At 48.9% G+C, this 19,074-nt stretch overlaps 1 protein-coding gene across 1 annotated transcript in view; it reads left to right on the top strand.

The window, feature by feature from the left end:
- The first annotated feature begins 2,417 nt into the window (after positions 1-2,417).
- LOC143641349 (E3 ubiquitin-protein ligase RNF213-like) overlaps positions 2,418-19,074 on the top strand; it is a 56,589-nt gene continuing 39,932 nt past the window's right edge. Inside the window, exons 1-12 of the mRNA XM_077108596.1 lie at positions 2,418-2,425; positions 2,478-2,633; positions 2,930-3,141; positions 5,198-5,481; positions 6,047-6,306; positions 7,666-7,863; positions 10,138-10,369; positions 10,975-11,030; positions 12,531-12,684; positions 15,084-15,245; positions 17,942-18,031; positions 18,654-18,758. Coding sequence (XP_076964711.1) covers positions 2,418-2,425; positions 2,478-2,633; positions 2,930-3,141; positions 5,198-5,481; positions 6,047-6,306; positions 7,666-7,863; positions 10,138-10,369; positions 10,975-11,030; positions 12,531-12,684; positions 15,084-15,245; positions 17,942-18,031; positions 18,654-18,758 — 1,917 coding nt within the window. The remainder of the gene's footprint in view (positions 2,426-2,477; positions 2,634-2,929; positions 3,142-5,197; positions 5,482-6,046; positions 6,307-7,665; positions 7,864-10,137; positions 10,370-10,974; positions 11,031-12,530; positions 12,685-15,083; positions 15,246-17,941; positions 18,032-18,653; positions 18,759-19,074) is intronic.

A 19,074-nucleotide genomic window follows, 5' to 3' on the forward strand; every position in this document is an offset into this window, starting at 1 on the left:
CAGATGTACCCAAGTTCTTCCCTTTTCTTGATGGCTTAATGCCTGGAGTGAGGGTCTAGGGCAGGTGCAGGTTCACCCCCAGCTGTCTGGGGTGGCAGGGTGTCCCCACATACAGCCAGGACTCAGGATGTACGAACCACTTGCTTTCAGTGGCCCATTGACACCTCCTCTAGAGCATCATAGCCCTTGGGGCCAGGGTCCCAGTGGCCTGCTCCTCACAAGCTGTGTTACTAGTTTCCAAGGCAGGAGCCTTGCCTGGGAGCTGCCTGAGCCTTCCAGAGCTCAGGAGCAGTCTTACTGCTCCTCCACACTCTGCAGTCTTCTCACCTTTATTCTGGCTTTCTTGCTTGTGACACATACTACGAGAGTGTCACGTGAACAGTCCATTAATGTTGTAGTGTCCAAGAGCGATCTTGTAGTGACACCCCCAGCCCCTTTATGCAAGGCTCTGCCTGGCCTCTTGCTCCTTGGTTCCCCTACCCCCACCCTTGGTTTCTTAGTTGCAGGAATGACCAATGTAAGTGGTTCAGCAGAGCTAAGCTTGCTGTACCAGAGAAATTGGGACACAAAAATGGGAGGGAAACGTGGGGCAAGTTGTAGTAAACCTAAGAAGTAAAATTGGTATGTCTCTCCTGTTTAGAACAAAAGGAAGAAAAGGAGGAAGGATCAGGACATTACTGCTTCCTCAGAGCAGGGTTCCTTGGCCCCATCGCCTTCCATTCCCCAGAGTCCAAATTCACCTTCACACCCCTGGTCCCAGAACCCAGCCCTGGCCCAAAGCCAAGCCCTGCATGCTGGTCCAGCTGGCCAGTGCAGGGGTGCAGCCACAGGAGATGTGGCTCAGAGCAGGCCAGCACCACAGGACCACATGGAAGAAATGGATCTCCACACTTCCACGCCCTCTGGGGCCAGGGGCCTCTCTCAGGAGGTGTCTGGGCCACCCACATCTACCTGCGAAGCCCACCCTAAGCCTGAAGATGCTGCCCAGGGGCTCCCGCTGCCTGAGTCCAAAGGGGATTCTGAGCCTCAGAAAGAAGCACAGAGGGCCAGGCAGCACATGGATGTCCCAGCCTCTGGGGTGAGTATAGTGAGTGGTGGCCAGGGGCATGGGACTGGCCCTAGCACCTTTGGTATGCCATGTGGGTGAGATGTTACTTCCCTATCTGGGAGGGCAGCTGTGGAGGCAAGAAGGGACTATTGACCCTACACTGGGCATTAAGGCCAAAGCTGATCTTAAGACCTTGGGGCAGAACAGCCTTTCCATTTGTCTGTGGCTCAGACCCCAGGAGTCTGGGGTCTTTATTTCCTCCAGGGAGTTGACACTACAGCTGAGCCAGATATTCCAGTTAACAGGGCTGGGAAACAAATGAAAGATAAGGTTCAGTCACAGCAAATGAGCTGCCGGCAAGTCCCCCTGCTTCCAAGGAACGGTGCCAGATACAAGTTTCTCTCCAGGCTGGGCTGGGGGACACTGCTTGGCCTTCCCGGGCCCATTCTGCTATAGCCAGTCACTAGCCCATCTTCAGTCTGATTGTGTGGCACGTTATGGAGAGCTAGGGACAGTGCAAAGGAGACCAAGCCTTCCTTTAAGGAGCTCTCATTCTTGATGGGGGAAGACTGAGGCCAAGCCGGGCAACAGGAAGTGAGCTGGGAAAAAGAGCATGGTTGGTACCAGGAAGGTCCCCAGGAATGTGATGGTTGGTGCCATGAGGGAAGGTGGCCCCTCAGTCAGGGAAGCTGGCTGAGGCTTCCAGGGAGGTGCTGGGGGAGCAGAGGCTAGAGGGAGTGAGGGGTGAGCTTTGGGGTCCCTGCAGACACATTCAGATGAAAGGATTGGCATGCCAAGGCCTGGGGTTATCTTGTGGCAGCCTGTTCTCAGGGGAAGGAACTAGTGTGCCCAGGAGTGAGAAAGGGAGGAGGGCCCAGGCAAGGTTGGGGAAGGGTCCTCAGAGGCCATGGGAGTAGACTGGAAGTACTGGACAGTCCACCTGGGCTGCTGTGGATGCATGGCTGAGGGGCAGCCTTTCAGGCTGGGGCTTGGTTGCTCGTTTCAGGAGGGTGAGACCAAGGACGGGTTGGCTGCTCCTGGAGAAAAACCAGGTAAAAACATCTTGGAACCCAAAGACCTGAGGAAGGCAAAAGGGAGTGACAAAAATTACACAGCTGCTATGACAAAGGAGAAGGAGCAGAAGAACCAGAAGGCCAGCACTTAGGCCATCCCCTCAAGGTACCAGGCTGCCCCGCCCAGGCCCAGGGCACAGGGATGCTGTCCGCACCTGTTGAGGGCCCCTGTGACAAGTCCAGCTGTGGGGTTTGCAGGGGAGGTGGGCTGGCCAGGTTGGGGTTTCACACTCTCTTTTCCTCTTCTTGGCCACTCATGGTGGGCAGTGGCCAGGTGTGAAAATGACCAGTAGAGAATGAGGAGGTGGGCTGGGCCAGGAGCAGTTGGTGACCAACTGCTTTATTCCCTCTTCCAGCTGGCTGAACCCCGAGGAGGGGATCACCGTGTACTTCCACGCCATCATCCCCAAGCATGTCACCTTCGACCCCAAGCTCCACACTGTGTTCATCAGGGGAGCAGAAGAGCTCGGACAGCCCGAGTGGAGTGACGCTTGCGAGATGTACTACACTGAGTGAGTCCTGGGGCCCCCAGTCCCCTTGGTGTTAGTTAGAGGTGATCAGTGAGTCCCCAGGGTCCCCCTGCTCCCTGGGTGAGTGTGTTTGATACTCCCAGCATGCGTTCTTTGTCTCACTTCGCCATGGCTCTTTTTTCTGTTCTAACTAGAAAGGAAGCCCTGCCCTGTTCTAGACATGCCATCTTGGTCAGTGTCCATTCTATAATTTTGGGTCTATGTTCCTGGTGTGTTTGAGAAGAAAATCTTCTGATGTAAGACTTCCGGATAACTGGCCAGTGTCTGTTGATTTGCAGGAACTTACATGAATACGGGTCCCTCATCGAGGGCAGCATTGTCATTCCCAGGCAGAGCCTGGATAGAGCCATCCCTTACAAGTACGTCCTTCACTGCGGCCAAGGTTCCAACTGCACCGTGGAGTATGAGTACATCTATGAGCAGCCGCAGAAGGCAGGCGAGCACGTGAACCGCTGCCTGTATGTCAAGTCCTCCCTCCTGCGCTCCAGAGGTAAAGGGCTTCTCCATGGCACCTGTGTCCTGGCCTGGGTGGGGCTGTGTGGACCAGACTGCCTGGTCTGCATGGGTCCTCTGTTGTGCACTGCCCCTGCTGTGGTTTAACTTAGGTGAGAGAGGAAATGGAAAGGAGAAAGGACAAAGCCAAAGGAAGAGTTGGGGCTGTGTGCAGGGTGGGCCCGGGTACCGGGCAGACTCTGGAACAAAGCACAGGGAGCTGCTGGCTGGCCCTTCCTGGAGGCGGCCAGGTGGTGACCAGAAGCAGGACAATGTGTTGAGAGCCTCCCTATGGGACTCTGTATTTGTCCTCATCACATTTTGCTGGTGGCACTTGGGTGGCTTCCACATTCCATCTGCTGAATCTTTGGAAAGAACCCTCTGTACCTCTTCAGTCCCTCAGCAGCTCTTCCTTGGTGACCCTCTCTGCAGATACTTGCTTTCCTGTCCTGCCTGGGCACCTAGCTCTATCCTGAGCGACCTCCGAGAACCAGGATTTTAAAAATATGTTTTCTGGGCTGGCCTCAAGTGTCTGGGCTCCAACTAGAAAGGAAGCCCTCCTGCCTCATCCTCTTGAGTGGCTGGCTATATGTGCACCATGATACATATTTATTTTTTTTTTAGTTGGACACAATATCATCTTTATTTTATTTATTTATTTTTATGCGGTTCAGAGGATCGAACCCAGGGCCTTGCATGTGTTAGGCAAGCACTCTACTGCTGAGCCACAACCCCAGCCCCTGTACATGTAATTTTTAATAACAATAGTGTACTCCGAGGACTTCAGCTTTGAGGCAAAAGTGGACTTCATCAGATAATTCCACAAGGAAAGATGGAGCTTCTTCTCTAACAATTCCCACAAAGAGAGGGGCTAGAGTGGGCTTAAGGAGAAGCTCGGGAGGAGGCCATGCCCAAATCAGCATATGAACCCTGGCCAACTGTCACCTGGCAGGGTAGGAAAGGACAGGGTAGAGCTGGGGTGGCAGGGCCTACCAATTCAACAGTAATATGCAGTAGCTTAGGGCCTCCTAAGTTGCTGAGTCTGATCTCCACCTTGTAGTCTTCCTGCTTCAACTCTGGAGTTACTAGGATTACAGGCATGTACCACCATGCCCAGCTCTCTGCCCTCTTATAGGTTTTCTCTTTTTTTCATTTTCTTTCTTTTTTTGACAGTGCTGGAGATGGAACCTAGGGCCTTGTTCATGCTAGACAAGTGTTCTACCTCTGGTCTACCTCTAAGCCAGATCCCTAGCTCTTTTATTCATTTTTAAATTTTGAGTTACGTTTTCCTAAGGTACCCAGGCTGCCCACAAAATTTGGATCGCCCTGGTTCAGCCTCCTAAATTGCCTGGAGTTCAGCCGTGCAACTATGCCACTTTTGTTTTCTAATTATTTTACAGTTAATGTCACTGGGTTTTCTTGGTCTATAATTGTGTCTCTTGCAGTTGGTCCTCAGAATAGCCATAAATTCAGCCCTTGCCCTTTAGTGAGCACCTGCTAGTGGCTCGTAGCTGTTGGGTGATCTGCACTGTTCTCTTTGGGGTGGGTGTTGCTGTTCCACTATGCACCCTGTTCGTTTACCAGAACAGTACTCAGTTGCTAGTGAGGAATGAAGTTTTGGTATAAAAAATATTTAACCTGCATATGGTTATGTTTAAAGCTTTTACCAGGCTTGCTGAACTGCATGGCTAAGCAGAGACTTGGTTTTAAGCTCACCACTGTGGATTGTCTAGAATTTCTCTCTTCAGGGGCATGACCTGCCCATGGTAGCTGATGGAGTGAGTTCTGATCACTTCAGTTTACCAGACTTGTTTTCCTTCCTTCCTTTAATCCTCTGACTGTACTCCCTTGTTTCTGTTTATTTTTTAGAAGGGCTCTCTAAGTTGCTAAGGCTGACCTTCAACCTGTGATTCTCCTGCCTCCACCTCACTGGCATTGTAGACATGTGCCACTGTGCCTGGCTGCTCCCCTGTGTTTCTGTCTTCTGGGGTGGTACCTTGGGTTGGTGGGTTTTGAGATCTTAAGTGTGACATTTTTCTTGCTGTCACCCATAGACTGGCATCAATATGATGACATAATTTGCATGAGGCCTCCTGGGACACTGGAGAAATTCCAGAACCTCTTCACTAATAAGATGAAGAAGGAGCTGGTGAAGGGGAAGAAGATGGCAGCCAAGATCATGCTGGGCCGCATCTTCAGCATCCTCCAGACCTGGAACCCCATCAACCTGAGGAACTTCTTTACCCAGTTCCGGCAGTTTTACTCTGTTGTCCGAGTGCCTATGATTTATGAAGGGAAAGCACAGCCCTGGCATAGCCTGGGCCTCAGAGAGGAAGAGGTATCAGTCTTCCCCCAATCATCAGTAGCTCTGGTGTGGGTGGTCAGGGTCCCCTGACCTACTAGAGGCATATAGAGACCCTGTGACTAAGTAGGGCAGGTGTAGAGGGGTCAGGAGGACCTTTCCATCCCTTTGTTTCTGCACCACCTCTTGGGAATTCTCTCCTTATCTCTCCTCCTGATTGCACCCATGAGCCTCATTCCCAGCACCAATCTTGCATTCTTTCCAGGCTTAGGAAGAGTTGAAAGAAAAGGTGGAGCCCATCCTTTCCCCTTCAGCCACACTGTGGCTTGGAGACAGAGCTGGCACTCGTTTTCAGTTTGACATTGAGCTCTCATGAGCATCCAGGGGCCTCCCAGACCCCCTCACTACATGGTTTGAGACTGAGCATCGATGTGCTCCTGCTGCTCCAGAAGCCCAAGTGCTGGGGAGGTGGGGAAGTGGGGCAGATGGGACCCTCCCCAGAGCTCTCTGTCCTCAGGACCTTGATCCCCTGCCCAAGGGGCCTTCCAGCCTCCAGGGAATGCACTCCATAGTCATGCCTCTTCTTTTCCCCATGCATCAGGTGAAGAAACACCTGTGGAAGTATTTGAAAAAGCAGATGAGACCATTTCTGGAAAGAAAGAGTGGGGATGCCCTGCCTGAAGGGTGCCCTGTGAAGAGCAGACTGAGGATGGGTCTGATCATTCTCTTCCTGGTGGAAGATACCAAACTCTGCTTATCGGAGCGTGACCTGACCTCACTGTGCTCCATTCTCTGCCCCAGTCCCTGCTCACCAGATGCCCTGCATAGCGACCTCCATTACATCCTTTTCACATCTGAGAGGTATCCCATGATTTTTTATTTTGTTTTGTTTTGTTTTGTCGGAGGTTTCGTAGGCATTTATCATGATTTTTATCTGACTATAGAGATAAGTGCTAGTCAGAGAAAGGCTGAGCGCACACTGGGGAAAAATAAAACCACAGTCATGTTACCACTTGCTCCTGTCACTTTCCTGGCATGTATGTCATTGCTAGTGTTGTTAAATTCAGTGTTCTCCTGAATACCCTGACTTCAAAAAGCTTCACAGGGCCAGGTACCACGGCAACACTGTTATCCCAGCTACTTGTGAGGTTGAGCCCAAGAGCTTAAGACTAGCCTGGGTAACTTAGTGGAACCCCATCTGGAAAAATAAATGAATAATATAAAGTACATGACAGAAGTGCTCCTTGGAGGACCTTCCTCTTCATGCTCAGCATTCCTTAGCACTGGGGCCCAGGCCTGCCTGCAGGTATCACCTACCTCAGCTGCAGAATCCACAGGGATGCTGTTCCTGCTGTCCCACCTGTGCTGGTGGAAGGACACTGCCCCTGCTGGGTCAGCCATGGCCTTTTATGTGGTAGGGGAGACCTCTTCTGAGCTGCTGTGGTCAGAGGATCAGGGTCTCTTCTGCTTCTGTTTGGTTTGAGCTTGGGTAACATCAGGTGGCCTTTCCTGAGCTCTTAGCACCTGTGGGTTTCCTAAGTTTTAAAGACCCAGGCAGTTGCTGTGTCCTGTATGAAAGAGAGACAGTGGTAAGGAAATCTACAAACAGCTGTGCATGGGTGTGAGAGAAGGAAGAAGCATCAATTTCTGTGCCCATGGAACACACATCATGTGCCATTCCTTTTAAAACGTAGCTGGGCATGGTTGCATGTGCCTATAATTCCAGTGACTCAGGAGACTGAGGGAGGAGGATTACACAAGTTTGAGCTTCAGCAACTTAGGGAGACCCTGTCTCAAAATAAAAAAAGGTTGGAGATATAGCTTAGTGGTAGAATGTCTCTGGGTTCAATCCCAGTTTAAAAACAAAAACATTTGCTTTGTGTTTAGGTTCACCATCGCCAGACTGCCGTTCAAACCCTAGGTCCTATGTGAATTTGTTGGTTTGAAACCGAGCACCTCAATACCTCAGCTGTATGGTGTGGGTGGAAAGGACCTTAGTGGGTGTCTTTTGGCATTTGTGATATCCTGGTGAACTGGGTTGGGGGCCAGGAACTTGTCCCCCTTGCCACCCTTTGCCTCTTGGTCTGGGACTCGGTCCACATGTGTAATGCTCCTTCTGCTGGGTGCAAGTGGCTGTCCCTTCCCTCCTGGGACATCAGACCACAGGGCAGGTTGAACACAGCCATCCATGGCTCATGGTAGGTCTTGGTTCCCTTCCAGATGGCAAGTGTACTTGGTCAACCTGTGCCAAAGATGCATGGTTGCAAGGGTCATTGACTGGCTGGGCATCCTCCCTGTCCTGCACTACTGTATGCAGCTGGCCCCTCCAAGAAAGGACTCTGTAAACCAGTCTGAGGACATCTGGGCTGCCCTCAAGGGAATCTCCTTCTCTCAGTTTCAGAAAGAATTGCTAAATGAGTAAGTTGTAAAGCTGCATTTATGTAAGCACATCTTGGAATAATTCATCAGCACTTTGCCATGGAGCTACATCCCCAGTTCTCCTTTAAATTTTTAATTTTTGAAGCTGGGCATGGTGGCACATGCCTGTAATCCCAGTAACTCAGAGGTTGAAGCCGGAGGATCGTGAGTTCAAAGCCAGCCTCAGCAAAAGCAAGGCGCTAAGCAACTCAGTGAGACCCTGTCTCTAAATAAAATACAAAATAGCGCTGAGGATGTGGCTCAGTGGATGAGTGCCCCTGAGTTCAATCCTCAGTACCACCCCCGACCAAAAAAAAAAAAAAAAGATTTAATTTTTGAGATGGGTCTTGCTAAGTTGCCTGCCTGGCCTGAACTCATGATCTTCCTGTCTCTGAAACAACTGGGATCACTGGCGTGGCCAGTGTACTATGCAGTCTTTCTCTTATGATTGTACTAATATGTGTTTACTCATTTGTGTGACAGACACTTAGCAACTCTGTGTATCCCAGGACTTAGCCCTGAGTACCACAAATCTTAGTTTCTGACCTCTAACCTTGCCTTTTACCTGAAGTGGTGGGTGATGAGTGCATTTGGTAGAGCTGGAGCAAGCTTCTCCTTTTGCTAGCCATAAAGCTCAGGCCAGAGAACTGGCCAGGAAAAGCAGAGTACTTCCACATTCTCTGCTGTCTGATTGTGAGGGCATTGCAGTGTCCCATGGGTGGGAGGCTCAGGCCTCCTGGAGTGGAAGTCTTAGGTGGGCAAGGGTACACAGACAATGTCTTGCCCCGATCCCAGGTCTTAAAGGCACAAGTGTATCCAGGCATTGCTAGGCCCTCCTGGGTGGGATGGGGGATGGGCTTGAACACTTCTGTCCCCACTGAGAACTGTGCTTCATCAGGAGAAATGGTACTCACAGATGCAAAACTCCAAACTAAATAAATGATAAACTGGAATACTAAGCAACATGCTTTCCACCAATTTAAAAAGCCAGAATAAGGCCAGGGCTGGGGCTGGGGCTTAGTGATAGAGAACTAATCTAGCTTGGCCAAGGCAATGGGTTCCATCCTCAGCACCACCAAAAAGAAAAAAGTCAGAGCAGGAGTCACAGAGGAATCGAGAGCAAAGGTACCAAGTAGAACTGTGTAGGTGGAGAATCAAATCCAATCCCAAACCAAGAGGCTGAGAGGAGGAGCCAGCAGATCCAGATCCATAGCTCTGTGGAGCTCTGTGCCTCCTCTCCAGCAACTGGTAAAACAAATGGCAGGAGAATGAATATGGTACAGATGTTGGGGAGAAAGCTGCAGACCCAGATGGCACCCAGGGGCTCCAGCGCCCTGCATGGCAGGTGTGCCCGTGGGCACATGCAACAAAATGGGCTGCATTCTGAGCTGAACCACTCTCAGTACCCTGAAGGTGCTGCAGTCCAAGGGTGCAGGTTCCTAACCACAGCTGAGCAGATGGCTCTCTGGAAAATCCTTACCTGCCTGGATATGTTAACAGCATGCTTCTAAATAAGATCATCTTAGAGTGAGGAAAGGTTCTTCAAAGAAGACATGGAAAGCACAACTACATAAGAAAAATCGAAGGGGGCTGGGCTGTGCTCAGTGGAAGAGGACTGCCTGGCATTGGGCGAGGCCCTGGGTTGCCTCCCCAACACCACAAAAAAAAGTTTGTCTGATTTAAAATCAAATTTAAGTTCAAAACTTAAAGTAAATCTGAACTAAACATGAAAACATCACTGTACTCATTTCCACATACAGATAACCGCCATGTGTGGATAACCTGTCCCCTTGCCCACCCCGTCCACTTGGAGCCAGCTGCCATCGTTAGGGATAAAGGCAGTGAGCTCAACTGTTCCCATCTCTTATCTAGTTTTGAAACCTTTTGAAATGAAAGCCAAATGGAAATGATTTTTTAAAATTTATTTTTTTTGGTGCCAGGGATTGAAACCAGGGATGCTCAACTATGGAGCCATATTTCTAGTCCCTTTTTAATTTTTTTATTTTTTGAGACAGGGCCTCACTAAATTGCTGAGGGTGGCCTTGAACTTTTGATCCCCCTGTCTCCTAAGTTGCTGGGATCACAGGTGTACATACACTTGGCTATTTTGTTCAGTTTTCATTTGATTCGCTCTGTATGTCTGGTTCCAGGATGCATTGATATCTACTTTACAATCTGAGCATTCTGGGCCTTCCCAGCTTTGCTTTTCCTTGTCTTGAGTCTGTTCAGTGCTCTCACTGCTGCCCTGGTCTCTATCCCGGTTTCTTCATTCAGGAGCAAGTTTCTTGACTTCATGGAGAGCAGGAAGCAGTTGCTGAGTATGGATGAGTATCTCTTTCGATCCTGGTTCAGTTTGCTGCCTCTGGGAAGCCTCGTTCCCTATATGGAAAACTTCACTGAATATTTGAGTCTCATGCCTGCTCGGGTCCTGGACTGTTTCCTAGGGACTCACTACAGGCTGCAACGGCTTCAGAAGATCTCTAAGATCTCAGAAGATCTCTTGGAGGTTTGTGGTTGGAAGTAGATTGTCAGGTCCTTGCTTAGTAAAAGCAGGTTACACACTGAACATTGAGTGCTTGTGGGTCTTCTGTCCTGAAGGGCAGGTTGGGGGAAGTGCTCAGAATTGCTGAAATAAGAAGTCATTATTTCTTAGGGTTAAAGTTTGACTTCCCAGAGTTGATTCTGGTTTAGTATATAGAGGACAAGGAAACAGGAGCCGTGTGTTAATTATGACTGTTAGAAGGCTCTGTGAAGATCACATGTGACATAGTTGCTATCTTTCCTTTTATGCTTTTTGGGGTAAAGAAAATGGTATAAGGGCTGGGATGCAGCTCATTGGCAAAGCCCTGGGATTGATCCCCAGTTCCAAAAAAAAAAAAAAACAAGAAAAAGAACCCCAACCCCCTCCAAAAAAAAGAAGAAGAAGAAGAAGAAAATGGTACAAATTTATAGCCTGCATTTTACCAGTGGAAAATGAAGATTGGCCCTTGAGCCCTTGAAGTCTCATATGCAGGGAGAACCAGACAAGTCCCCATGCCCTTCTCTCTTCTCAGCATAACAGCTGTTTTCTGGTTGAAACTTTCATATTTCCTTTTCTCTTCCCTGCCTTAGCATGTCGGGAATGTTTTCAAAATGCTCATGTACCTCGTGAACATCTATCAGGGCATGTAAGTAGAACAGCCAATTACTATGGGCTCCTATGTTGTGTGGGCTGCCTCCTGTCAAAGTGGGAGGGTGGTACACCGGCAAGTGCCCCAGTGTCCTCTGCGGTTGCCAATCCATCCATCCAGTTTTGTTTTTTTTTTTGTTTGTTTTTTTTTTTAAGAGAGAGTAAGATGGGAAAGAGAGAGAGAGAGAATTTTTTAATATTTATTTTATTTTAGTTATCGGCAGACACAACATCTTTGTATGTGGTGCTGAGGATCGAACCCGGGCCGCACGCATGCCAGGCGAGCGCGCTACCGCTTGAGCCACATCACCAGCCCCCATCCAGGTTTTTCTTTGTCCTTTTTCTTAAAGAAAATGAATAGGGCTGTGGATGTACCTCAGGGATTGAGCACTTGCCTAGCATGTGCAAGGCCTGGGTTCAGTCTACAGAACTAAAAACAAACAAACAAAAAAGCAAATCACGCTCTTGGGTGCTGAGATTTTTCTTCATTCCCACCCAATCTTTTGGCCTTTGTGTTTTCATTTATTTTTAAATGATCACTTTCATAGTGCAAATATATGTGTCCTGCATTTTTTAAATATTTGCTTCTATGGTTTTTGTAAGTTGGGCCAGTTTAAAACAAAAATCAAAGGTGGCCTTGCAGAATCATTTACTCCAACCCCTGTGTGTGACCTTTGCCACCTGGAGGAATAGCACATGAAACACAGAACAGGAATGTGCACCAGGGGCCCAGGTGTTCCTGGAGCCTCTCAGCACTGTTGGTCTCCCTCCTCAGAGCCCCTGGGATGTCTGGACATGGGGCACAGCACAGGATCTCCCTGCACGACAAGTCCCTGTGACTTTGCAGGCTTCTCTCTCGTATCACCAGGCTGTCAATTAGTAAATGTGAAACCCGTTCACACCAAGTGGAAGAAATTCCGTACACAGTGCACACTCATCTTCTAGTACCCTCCCTCTCTCCCTTCTGTATCTCTCTGATTTTTTTCTTAAGTTATATTTAAATTATTAGAAAGATTCATCCTTTGCTATTTTTTTGAATAAGGGAATGTATTTGAAAAATATTTTAACTTGGTTTTGATAGAGTTCCAACTGCTGAGCTAAGTCAAAATGACTGTGTTCCTTTCTTATCTCAGTCACAGCTTTAAGGCTTATTGTAATGATAGCCTAGAGGAGATCAAGTAAATGCCTTACTTGTGGTCATTTATTTTATTTTAAGTAATTAATTTATTTGCAGTACTGGGGATTGAACCCAGAGGCTTTCTACCACTGAGCCACACTCCATCCTTTTTGTTTCTTATTTTGAGATCAGGTCTTGCTAATTTGCTGAGGCTAACTTTGAATTGGGCTATTCTCCTGCCTCAGCCTCCTGAGGAGCTGTGAGTACAGGCATACTTGTACATCTTAAAAAGGAGAAGGGACTGGTAATTGATTGATAATTGGTATTGTTTTCTCATTTCCCAATGACTTCAATGATCTCTCTGGATCCTGGTGGGGGTAGGATTCTTGAGAAGACCTCATTAGAGTCCTACTTGACTGTGTGCCTGAAGCTCCATGAAGCTGTCTGCAGGATCACCAAACGCCTGAGGTTTTACGAGATCCCTGCTTTGTCTGCCGAGGTCATTTGCAGAATCATTGGACTTAGACCTCCAGTGGTGAGTGGGATTTATGTACCAAATGTCATGCCCAGGAGAGGTCTGAGATTCCATGCAGCCTGATTTGGAAGGGAACTTGGGGTATTTTGGGAATCCTGGATGAGACAGAGTGGTGAAGTCAGCTGTCAGGTATTTATTTATTTGGCACCTCCTAGATGCTGGGTTCTGTTTTGTGCAGTCTACACACTTAGCTCTTAGCCTCACGAAAAGGATGACCCATTCTTTGTCGTTGATTCTATTGTTCACAGAAAACTAGGGCCTGTTTTCCCCTAAAAAAGCATATATCTATGCCTCATCTTCCCTGCAAGAACCCTTCTCTTCATGTTGCAACACAACATGGCAGCAGAGCCCATGTCCTGCTTCCCTGCTCAGGCCCCTGTGCCCCTCAGCCTGAAGTCATCCTCCCCCTCATGCCCCAGAGGGAACCTGACTTTGATTTCTGCCACTGGAGATGCTCTGCCCTTGGCCTTCACACTCAGTTCTCTCACCTGTGTCTCAGGGCAGCTTTCCTGCTGCTGTATTGGGAGCTCTGTGTTGCTATGCAGCTTCTCCACTGTGGGTCCTGAGCTTCTGCTGTGGGTGATGCAGAGTGGCATCTCAGGGCGACTCTCTTTTTAAACATTTTCCACTTCAGAACTGTGACATCAGGAATGGAGATGATTAAGTCTATATTTTCACTTTATTCCTTTCAGCCTTTATTCTTTAAAATACCACAGACACACTCTATTTTTTTTTTTATGCCAGGGTTGAACCCTGGGGTGCTTAACCACTGGCTACATTTCCAGCCTTTTTTTTTTTTTGTATTTTATTTAGAGACAAGGTCTTACTGAGTTGTTTAGAGCCTTACTAAGTTTCTGAGGCTAGCTTTGAACTTGGGATCCTCCTGCCTTGGCCTTCTGAGCCACTGGGATTACAGGCACTAAAAATGATTACTGATAAGGTGTCTGCTTTCTCCCAGGTGGTACTATTTTATCCATCCCAGGTTAGTGCCAGTTCCCAATAGATGATGCTTTGGAAGTTTGTCAGTTATTTAGGATTTACTTTTCTGCAGAAGGAAATGTCCTCATTTGTTGTTTGGGGTCCCAGATCTGTGGTCACAAATGCTCTACTTGTGCTGCAAAAAAAAAAAAATTGAAGTATTAAAATTGACCAAAACAGAAACATACTGGGGCAAGTGGGAGCCTCTTGTCGGGTGATCATCTGGGCGGCTGCCATGAGGATCAGAGCACAGTTCAGGGCCCTGCTGCTTGTTCAGCCTCAGGGTTGTTTCTGCAGTTCATTTATTGACCACCTCTGTACAGCCCTGGATGACACTAGGATGGGTCAGTATGGGACTGGGGCCACTTTTGGAGTTGGTGGAATGCTGGAGGCCTAGTACCAGGGAAATGCATGCCCCGCTGAGGCATCCAGATTGTCCTGGAAGGTGCTGTGCTGTTCAAGGACATTGTGCAAGGGCCCCTGTTTCAGTTTCCCTTGAGACCCCTCAGTGCTCTCCTGCCCTGCTCTCACCTGTGCCCTGTGCTCTGGTTACCCTGCCTGGAGCCCTGTTGTTGGTATGCCTCCCCAGCTCCTTGTGTTTCTCCACCTTGGCGCTTACTGTGGCTGAGGACCATGCTCTTCCCGCTGTCTGAATGGGTCATCTCTTCTACTCTGGTTGGTTCCTTCCTGCAGGAATGGCATCTGCTTGGTCACCTCATCACTTTGCCCAGATGGAGGCCCCAGGGTGGTTCTGTGAGCCTTGAGGGGGGCAGGAGGTAGCAGACCCAGGTTTTGTGGGCTCTGTAAGAGCACAAGCTGTGCAGCCCTCAGGAGCTCAGGAGAGGCCTCTCTAAAGAGGGGCCTGATGCTGGAGTTGCATGTGCTCCCTGGCAGATACCTCTGGAGTGCAAAGAGGGGCTGAGGGAGTGACAGGTCACCAGAGGCCTTGAGCCCCCAAAGGGGGTGGTTCTGTTGGTGTGGTCGTAGAGGAGAGGAGGAGAGAAAGTGGCTGTCCCCACAGAGTTGCCAAGGGAAGAGGACTGGCTGGCCTCAGGCCAGAGAGGGTCTACTTCACATCCCTGAGGAGTGGGTGCCAGGAGTTTGCATGGTCCACTGGCCCAGGGTTCTCTGGAAGCTCTCTGCTCATGGGTGCATTCTTCTCACCTGATCTGGAGAAAGCACAGGGCTCTTGTGTGTGCTCCCGCTGCTGGAGGCTCTTGTTGAGGTGGAGTCTGCTCAGGGACCTATAACACCCATGCCTTCTCCTCTCCTCATGTGGCCCCTTTTAGGGAAGCCCAGGGTTTTGGAGAAATGACAGTGCTTGTGTCAGTTGGGCTTCCAACAAGGACAGAGCTAGGAGGTGGCTTGGGTGTGGGGAGGAGCAGAACAGAGCTGGTAAACCTTCTTTTATGTGCCCACAGGACATGGTAGAGGACCTGGGAGCCACAGCCAGGAAAGGCTTGCTGACAGATGTCCTCCAGGGTGTCCTGGCCATCACAAGATCCTGGCTGCGCACAGTGTTAGCAGAGAACATGTTCTGGAAGGGTTCAACTGTCCTGTTCACATACCCTGAGGAAATCCAGGTAAGCTTTGCCTGAGGCTACAGAGTCTCCACAGGCACCAGGGTGGGGAATCACAGAGCTGTGGCCCATCACCAATTATTGGCCTGAAGGCCTGGGCTCATCATGCACCTTGCCTCTGGCCCTGGCCCCTTCTCTGAGTACAGGACATTGCCCTTTGCCTGGCAGGAAGTCGGTAGGATGGGGTGCAGTCATGCTGAGGCAGGGGTTGCCAGGAGGACCATCAGGCTCTGCTTCAGGTCTGAGGCTGCAAGCCAGCAGTGTGGCACTGGAGAAAGAAGGCCAATATGATAGGAAGTGCCTTTATCTGGCAACTGAGTGAAGCCATTTGACAGGATGAACTCTACCCCCAAAGCCTGGGACATGGGAAGGACTCCACAATAGGCACCCCAGGGATGGTAAGGATGGCTAAGACCCAGTGGGATCTGGGAGCCTGAGTTCTTAGAGGGCTGCAGTGGAAGGAGGTGGAGGCAGGAGGTCCTGCCCGTCCCAGGTCTGCTCTTCAGCCTGGCTGCCTTATTCCCTGTCCTGGAAGTGGAAGGTTGTTCCCCTTCAGATACAGTCTTCCAGGGAGACTGTGGAACCTACTCATGGTCTTCACACAGAGTTGGGAGCAGGACTCATTGTGATGTGAGGCAGGGGTACCCCGACTGTATAGATTAGGATGGGCACAGGGCCAGAGAGTTGTTCATTTCAATCAAGGACAAAAAAAAAAAATCCTCCCCCAACTACTTTGTGAAGTTTGATACCAACAGACTGAAATTCCAGGAAAACACAATTGGATTATTAAATATTATTCCAGGATTCTAAGTGGTATAATCCCTAGTCATGAGTGAAGGGTAGCTGTGGAGCCACTGACAAGAAAGAATGTTTCTCAGTGCAGTAGTAATGATAAAAATAAATGAAATTAATTAAACATCTACTCTGAGGTGGTTGCTGCTGTTATTGCTGTTTTACAAGTAAATTTACCAAGGTCTGGGGAGATGGATGTGCTGTTGGTATTGTTGGAAGTCAAGGCTCTTTCTCACCAGGAGAAGGGAAATACAGAGTAAGGGGGGAAAGAGCTCTGTGGTATGGACGGAGCTAGAGATAGCAATAGGAACTCATGATTTAGATAGTTGCCAGCTCTGTCCATCAAAAGTCCTATGGCAAAGGCACCCTGGGACCATGAGCACCTACAGAAATAATGATGCCCTGGGACCCGAGCACACCCACATCACATCATGGGTTTTCTTTTTTTTTTTAATTTGTACTGGGGACTGACCCACGAGAACTTTACCACAGAGCTATATCCCCTGCCCTTTTTATTTTTTAATTTGAGGCAGAGTCTCACTAAGTTGCCCAGGATGGCCTGGAACTTGTGACCCTTCTATATCAGCTTCCTGAGTAGCTGAGATTTCAGGCATGTTCCACCTCACATGGCCCAATCACATCTTCTAACTGCAATTTCCCACCACACAATGCTATTCCTGGAAGAAGAGTCACCTCCATGAGTCAGCAGGAGATGCACAGGTGGGCCAAGAGCTCCTTGTGCTAGAATGTCAGGGAGTGCTGAGGCTGCAGGCCCATCACAGGGATAGAGTTAAACACATGTGGTGATCCAGACATCTCGGTTAGCAAGAGGACTTCATGTGAAGTCTGTGGTTGCCATGGTGGTCTGCCGTTGCTAGGTTTTTACTTTTGATGACTGAATGGTGGTTATGTTCATGATTGCAGAAATGGGGCCAAAAAAGCAAAGAAATTATCTGGGCTATCTTTGCAGTGTTTTGGAAGTCTGAAGTTATTCTGTACTTTTTAAGAAAACTGTTGAAGATGCTTACATTAGCCAAATCTGGTACAATTTGATTACTAAAAGGCAAAATGATAGGAATAGATTAAAATTCATTGATAAACATACAGAAAAAAAGAACTAAGAAATGTGGAATAAATAATTACAATAGAAGACTATCACTCTGTAACCAAGGTACAGTAGCTGATGCAGGCAGGTATCACCTAGGAATCCTGAGATCAGTGGGGGCTCCAAGAAGAAACAGGATTTTCAGTGCCCCACTGCAGATGCCTTTATGGAGGAGGAAAGACGACTTTCACAGTGAAGAATTCTGGAAGACAAACCTTAATCAAGGGCCAACCTCTCTGTCAGCCCCGATAGCACCAACAGGTCTCATGAGCTGCTTGTTCAGGCTAGGTGTTTGATTGGGCAGCTGTAGCAAGTGCAGACATTTGGCCACATCTGACCTATACCAAGTGCATTTTTATGTGGTTTGACTTATAGTGTTCCAACCAAGCCTATTGTAATCATGGGAAAACTGTTAGTCAATTGAGTCAAGAGACCGTCTACAGAATGGCCTGAACTTTTCAAAATTGTCAACATCAGGAAAAGATAATGCCAGAGAACTTCTCTAGAAAAGAGACATGATCAGTAAATGCATTATGTGTCCCAAGGTGGACCCTGGATCCAGATGTCAGGTAGACATATAGAGGCACATGGGTAGGGCAGCTGCTCCAAGGCTCCTGTTCTCCTAATGCTGCCTGTCCTGAGGGCTTCTCTAAGTTGCTGAGGCTGGCTTTGAACTCAAAATACTCCTGAGCAGCTGGGACCACAGGTACCCCCCATGCCTGGCTATTGCTGTATTTCTGTAGGATATCCCTGTGATGTTTACTTGTCCCTGTGACTGTCACTTAACATATGGGTTTTGCAGGTCTGGCGGCGGCTGGTGGGAATAAACTTTCCTGCAGAGCATGGCTGGAAGGAGTCGCTGCTGGGGGACATGGAAGGGAGGCTCAAGCAGGTACCAGACATGGGGGACACCCTCAGAGTGGTGATGAGCCCAGACCATTGGCAGGACCTTGGGCTACGAGCAATGCAATATGTGCAAACCCTGGGATCCACCCCAGCTTTGCATTTTTCTTTCGGATCAGGCCTCTGCAGTTTGACTACAGAAACATTTCAGAGTTCTAGTGTGACGTTCTTGAGAAGAGCCAGGGAATGGGATTGTCTGTCATCGGGCCCCTAGACATGTGTCATAAAGTACTTAATGTGCAGATGCTCCAAGGGACCTGCAGGTGGCAGCAGCCTTATTAAACACAATGACATGGAGAAAACACACACATACAAAAATGCCCTTCATTTTGAATGAAACCCAGGAAAATTGGTTTCTACATGACTGTTTTATAAGGACCTGATCAAATGGATCTTTTTAGCAAGACAAAAGCAAGGAAAAAGGGCTCATTTTTCAAAATTTGCATGTTTTTGCAAGCTGCTGTTCTGGCTGCTTTTTTGCAGCATGGGAAGAGACTAACGTGGTTTCATCTTTGCTCCTCTGGTGACAGGCAGGGAGGACATGCTTAGTGTAGGGCAGGGAGGAGGGGAGTCAGAATAACCACTCACACCCCACCCACCTCTGTTTGCAGGAGAGGCCTCTCTCCCAGATCTCTGCCTTCTGCAGCCCTCACTGGGATGCCGCTGGCCTCGAGGACAATGTGGCCAGGAGCTTTGAGAAGTGTGTCATTGAAGCTGTGAGCTCTGCCTGCCAGGTGACCAATCTCTTCTTGAGAAACATGCTTGGGTTCATAGCTGCTTGTTGACATGGCCAGCTCCAGGCCCTAAGTGCTTGCCAGTTCCAAGGCCTGTGCTGATCAGGATTGGGTCCTAGGTGTCCCCTCCCTGGCTTGGGCCTCATGTGATCCAGTGCTGTCTACCCACTCCTTGAGATGAAACTTGGCTTCCTGCTGCAGAGGCAGCCATGCTTGCTGTGCAAAACCACAGCCATGCTCACATGCCTTGGTGCAGGTTATCTGGTGGGCTATGCCTCCAACTGCCCATTGTGATTGT

The sequence above is a fragment of the Callospermophilus lateralis genome, unplaced genomic scaffold (assembly GCF_048772815.1).
Source record: "Callospermophilus lateralis isolate mCalLat2 unplaced genomic scaffold, mCalLat2.hap1 Scaffold_962, whole genome shotgun sequence".
NCBI lineage: Eukaryota > Metazoa > Chordata > Mammalia > Rodentia > Sciuridae > Callospermophilus > Callospermophilus lateralis.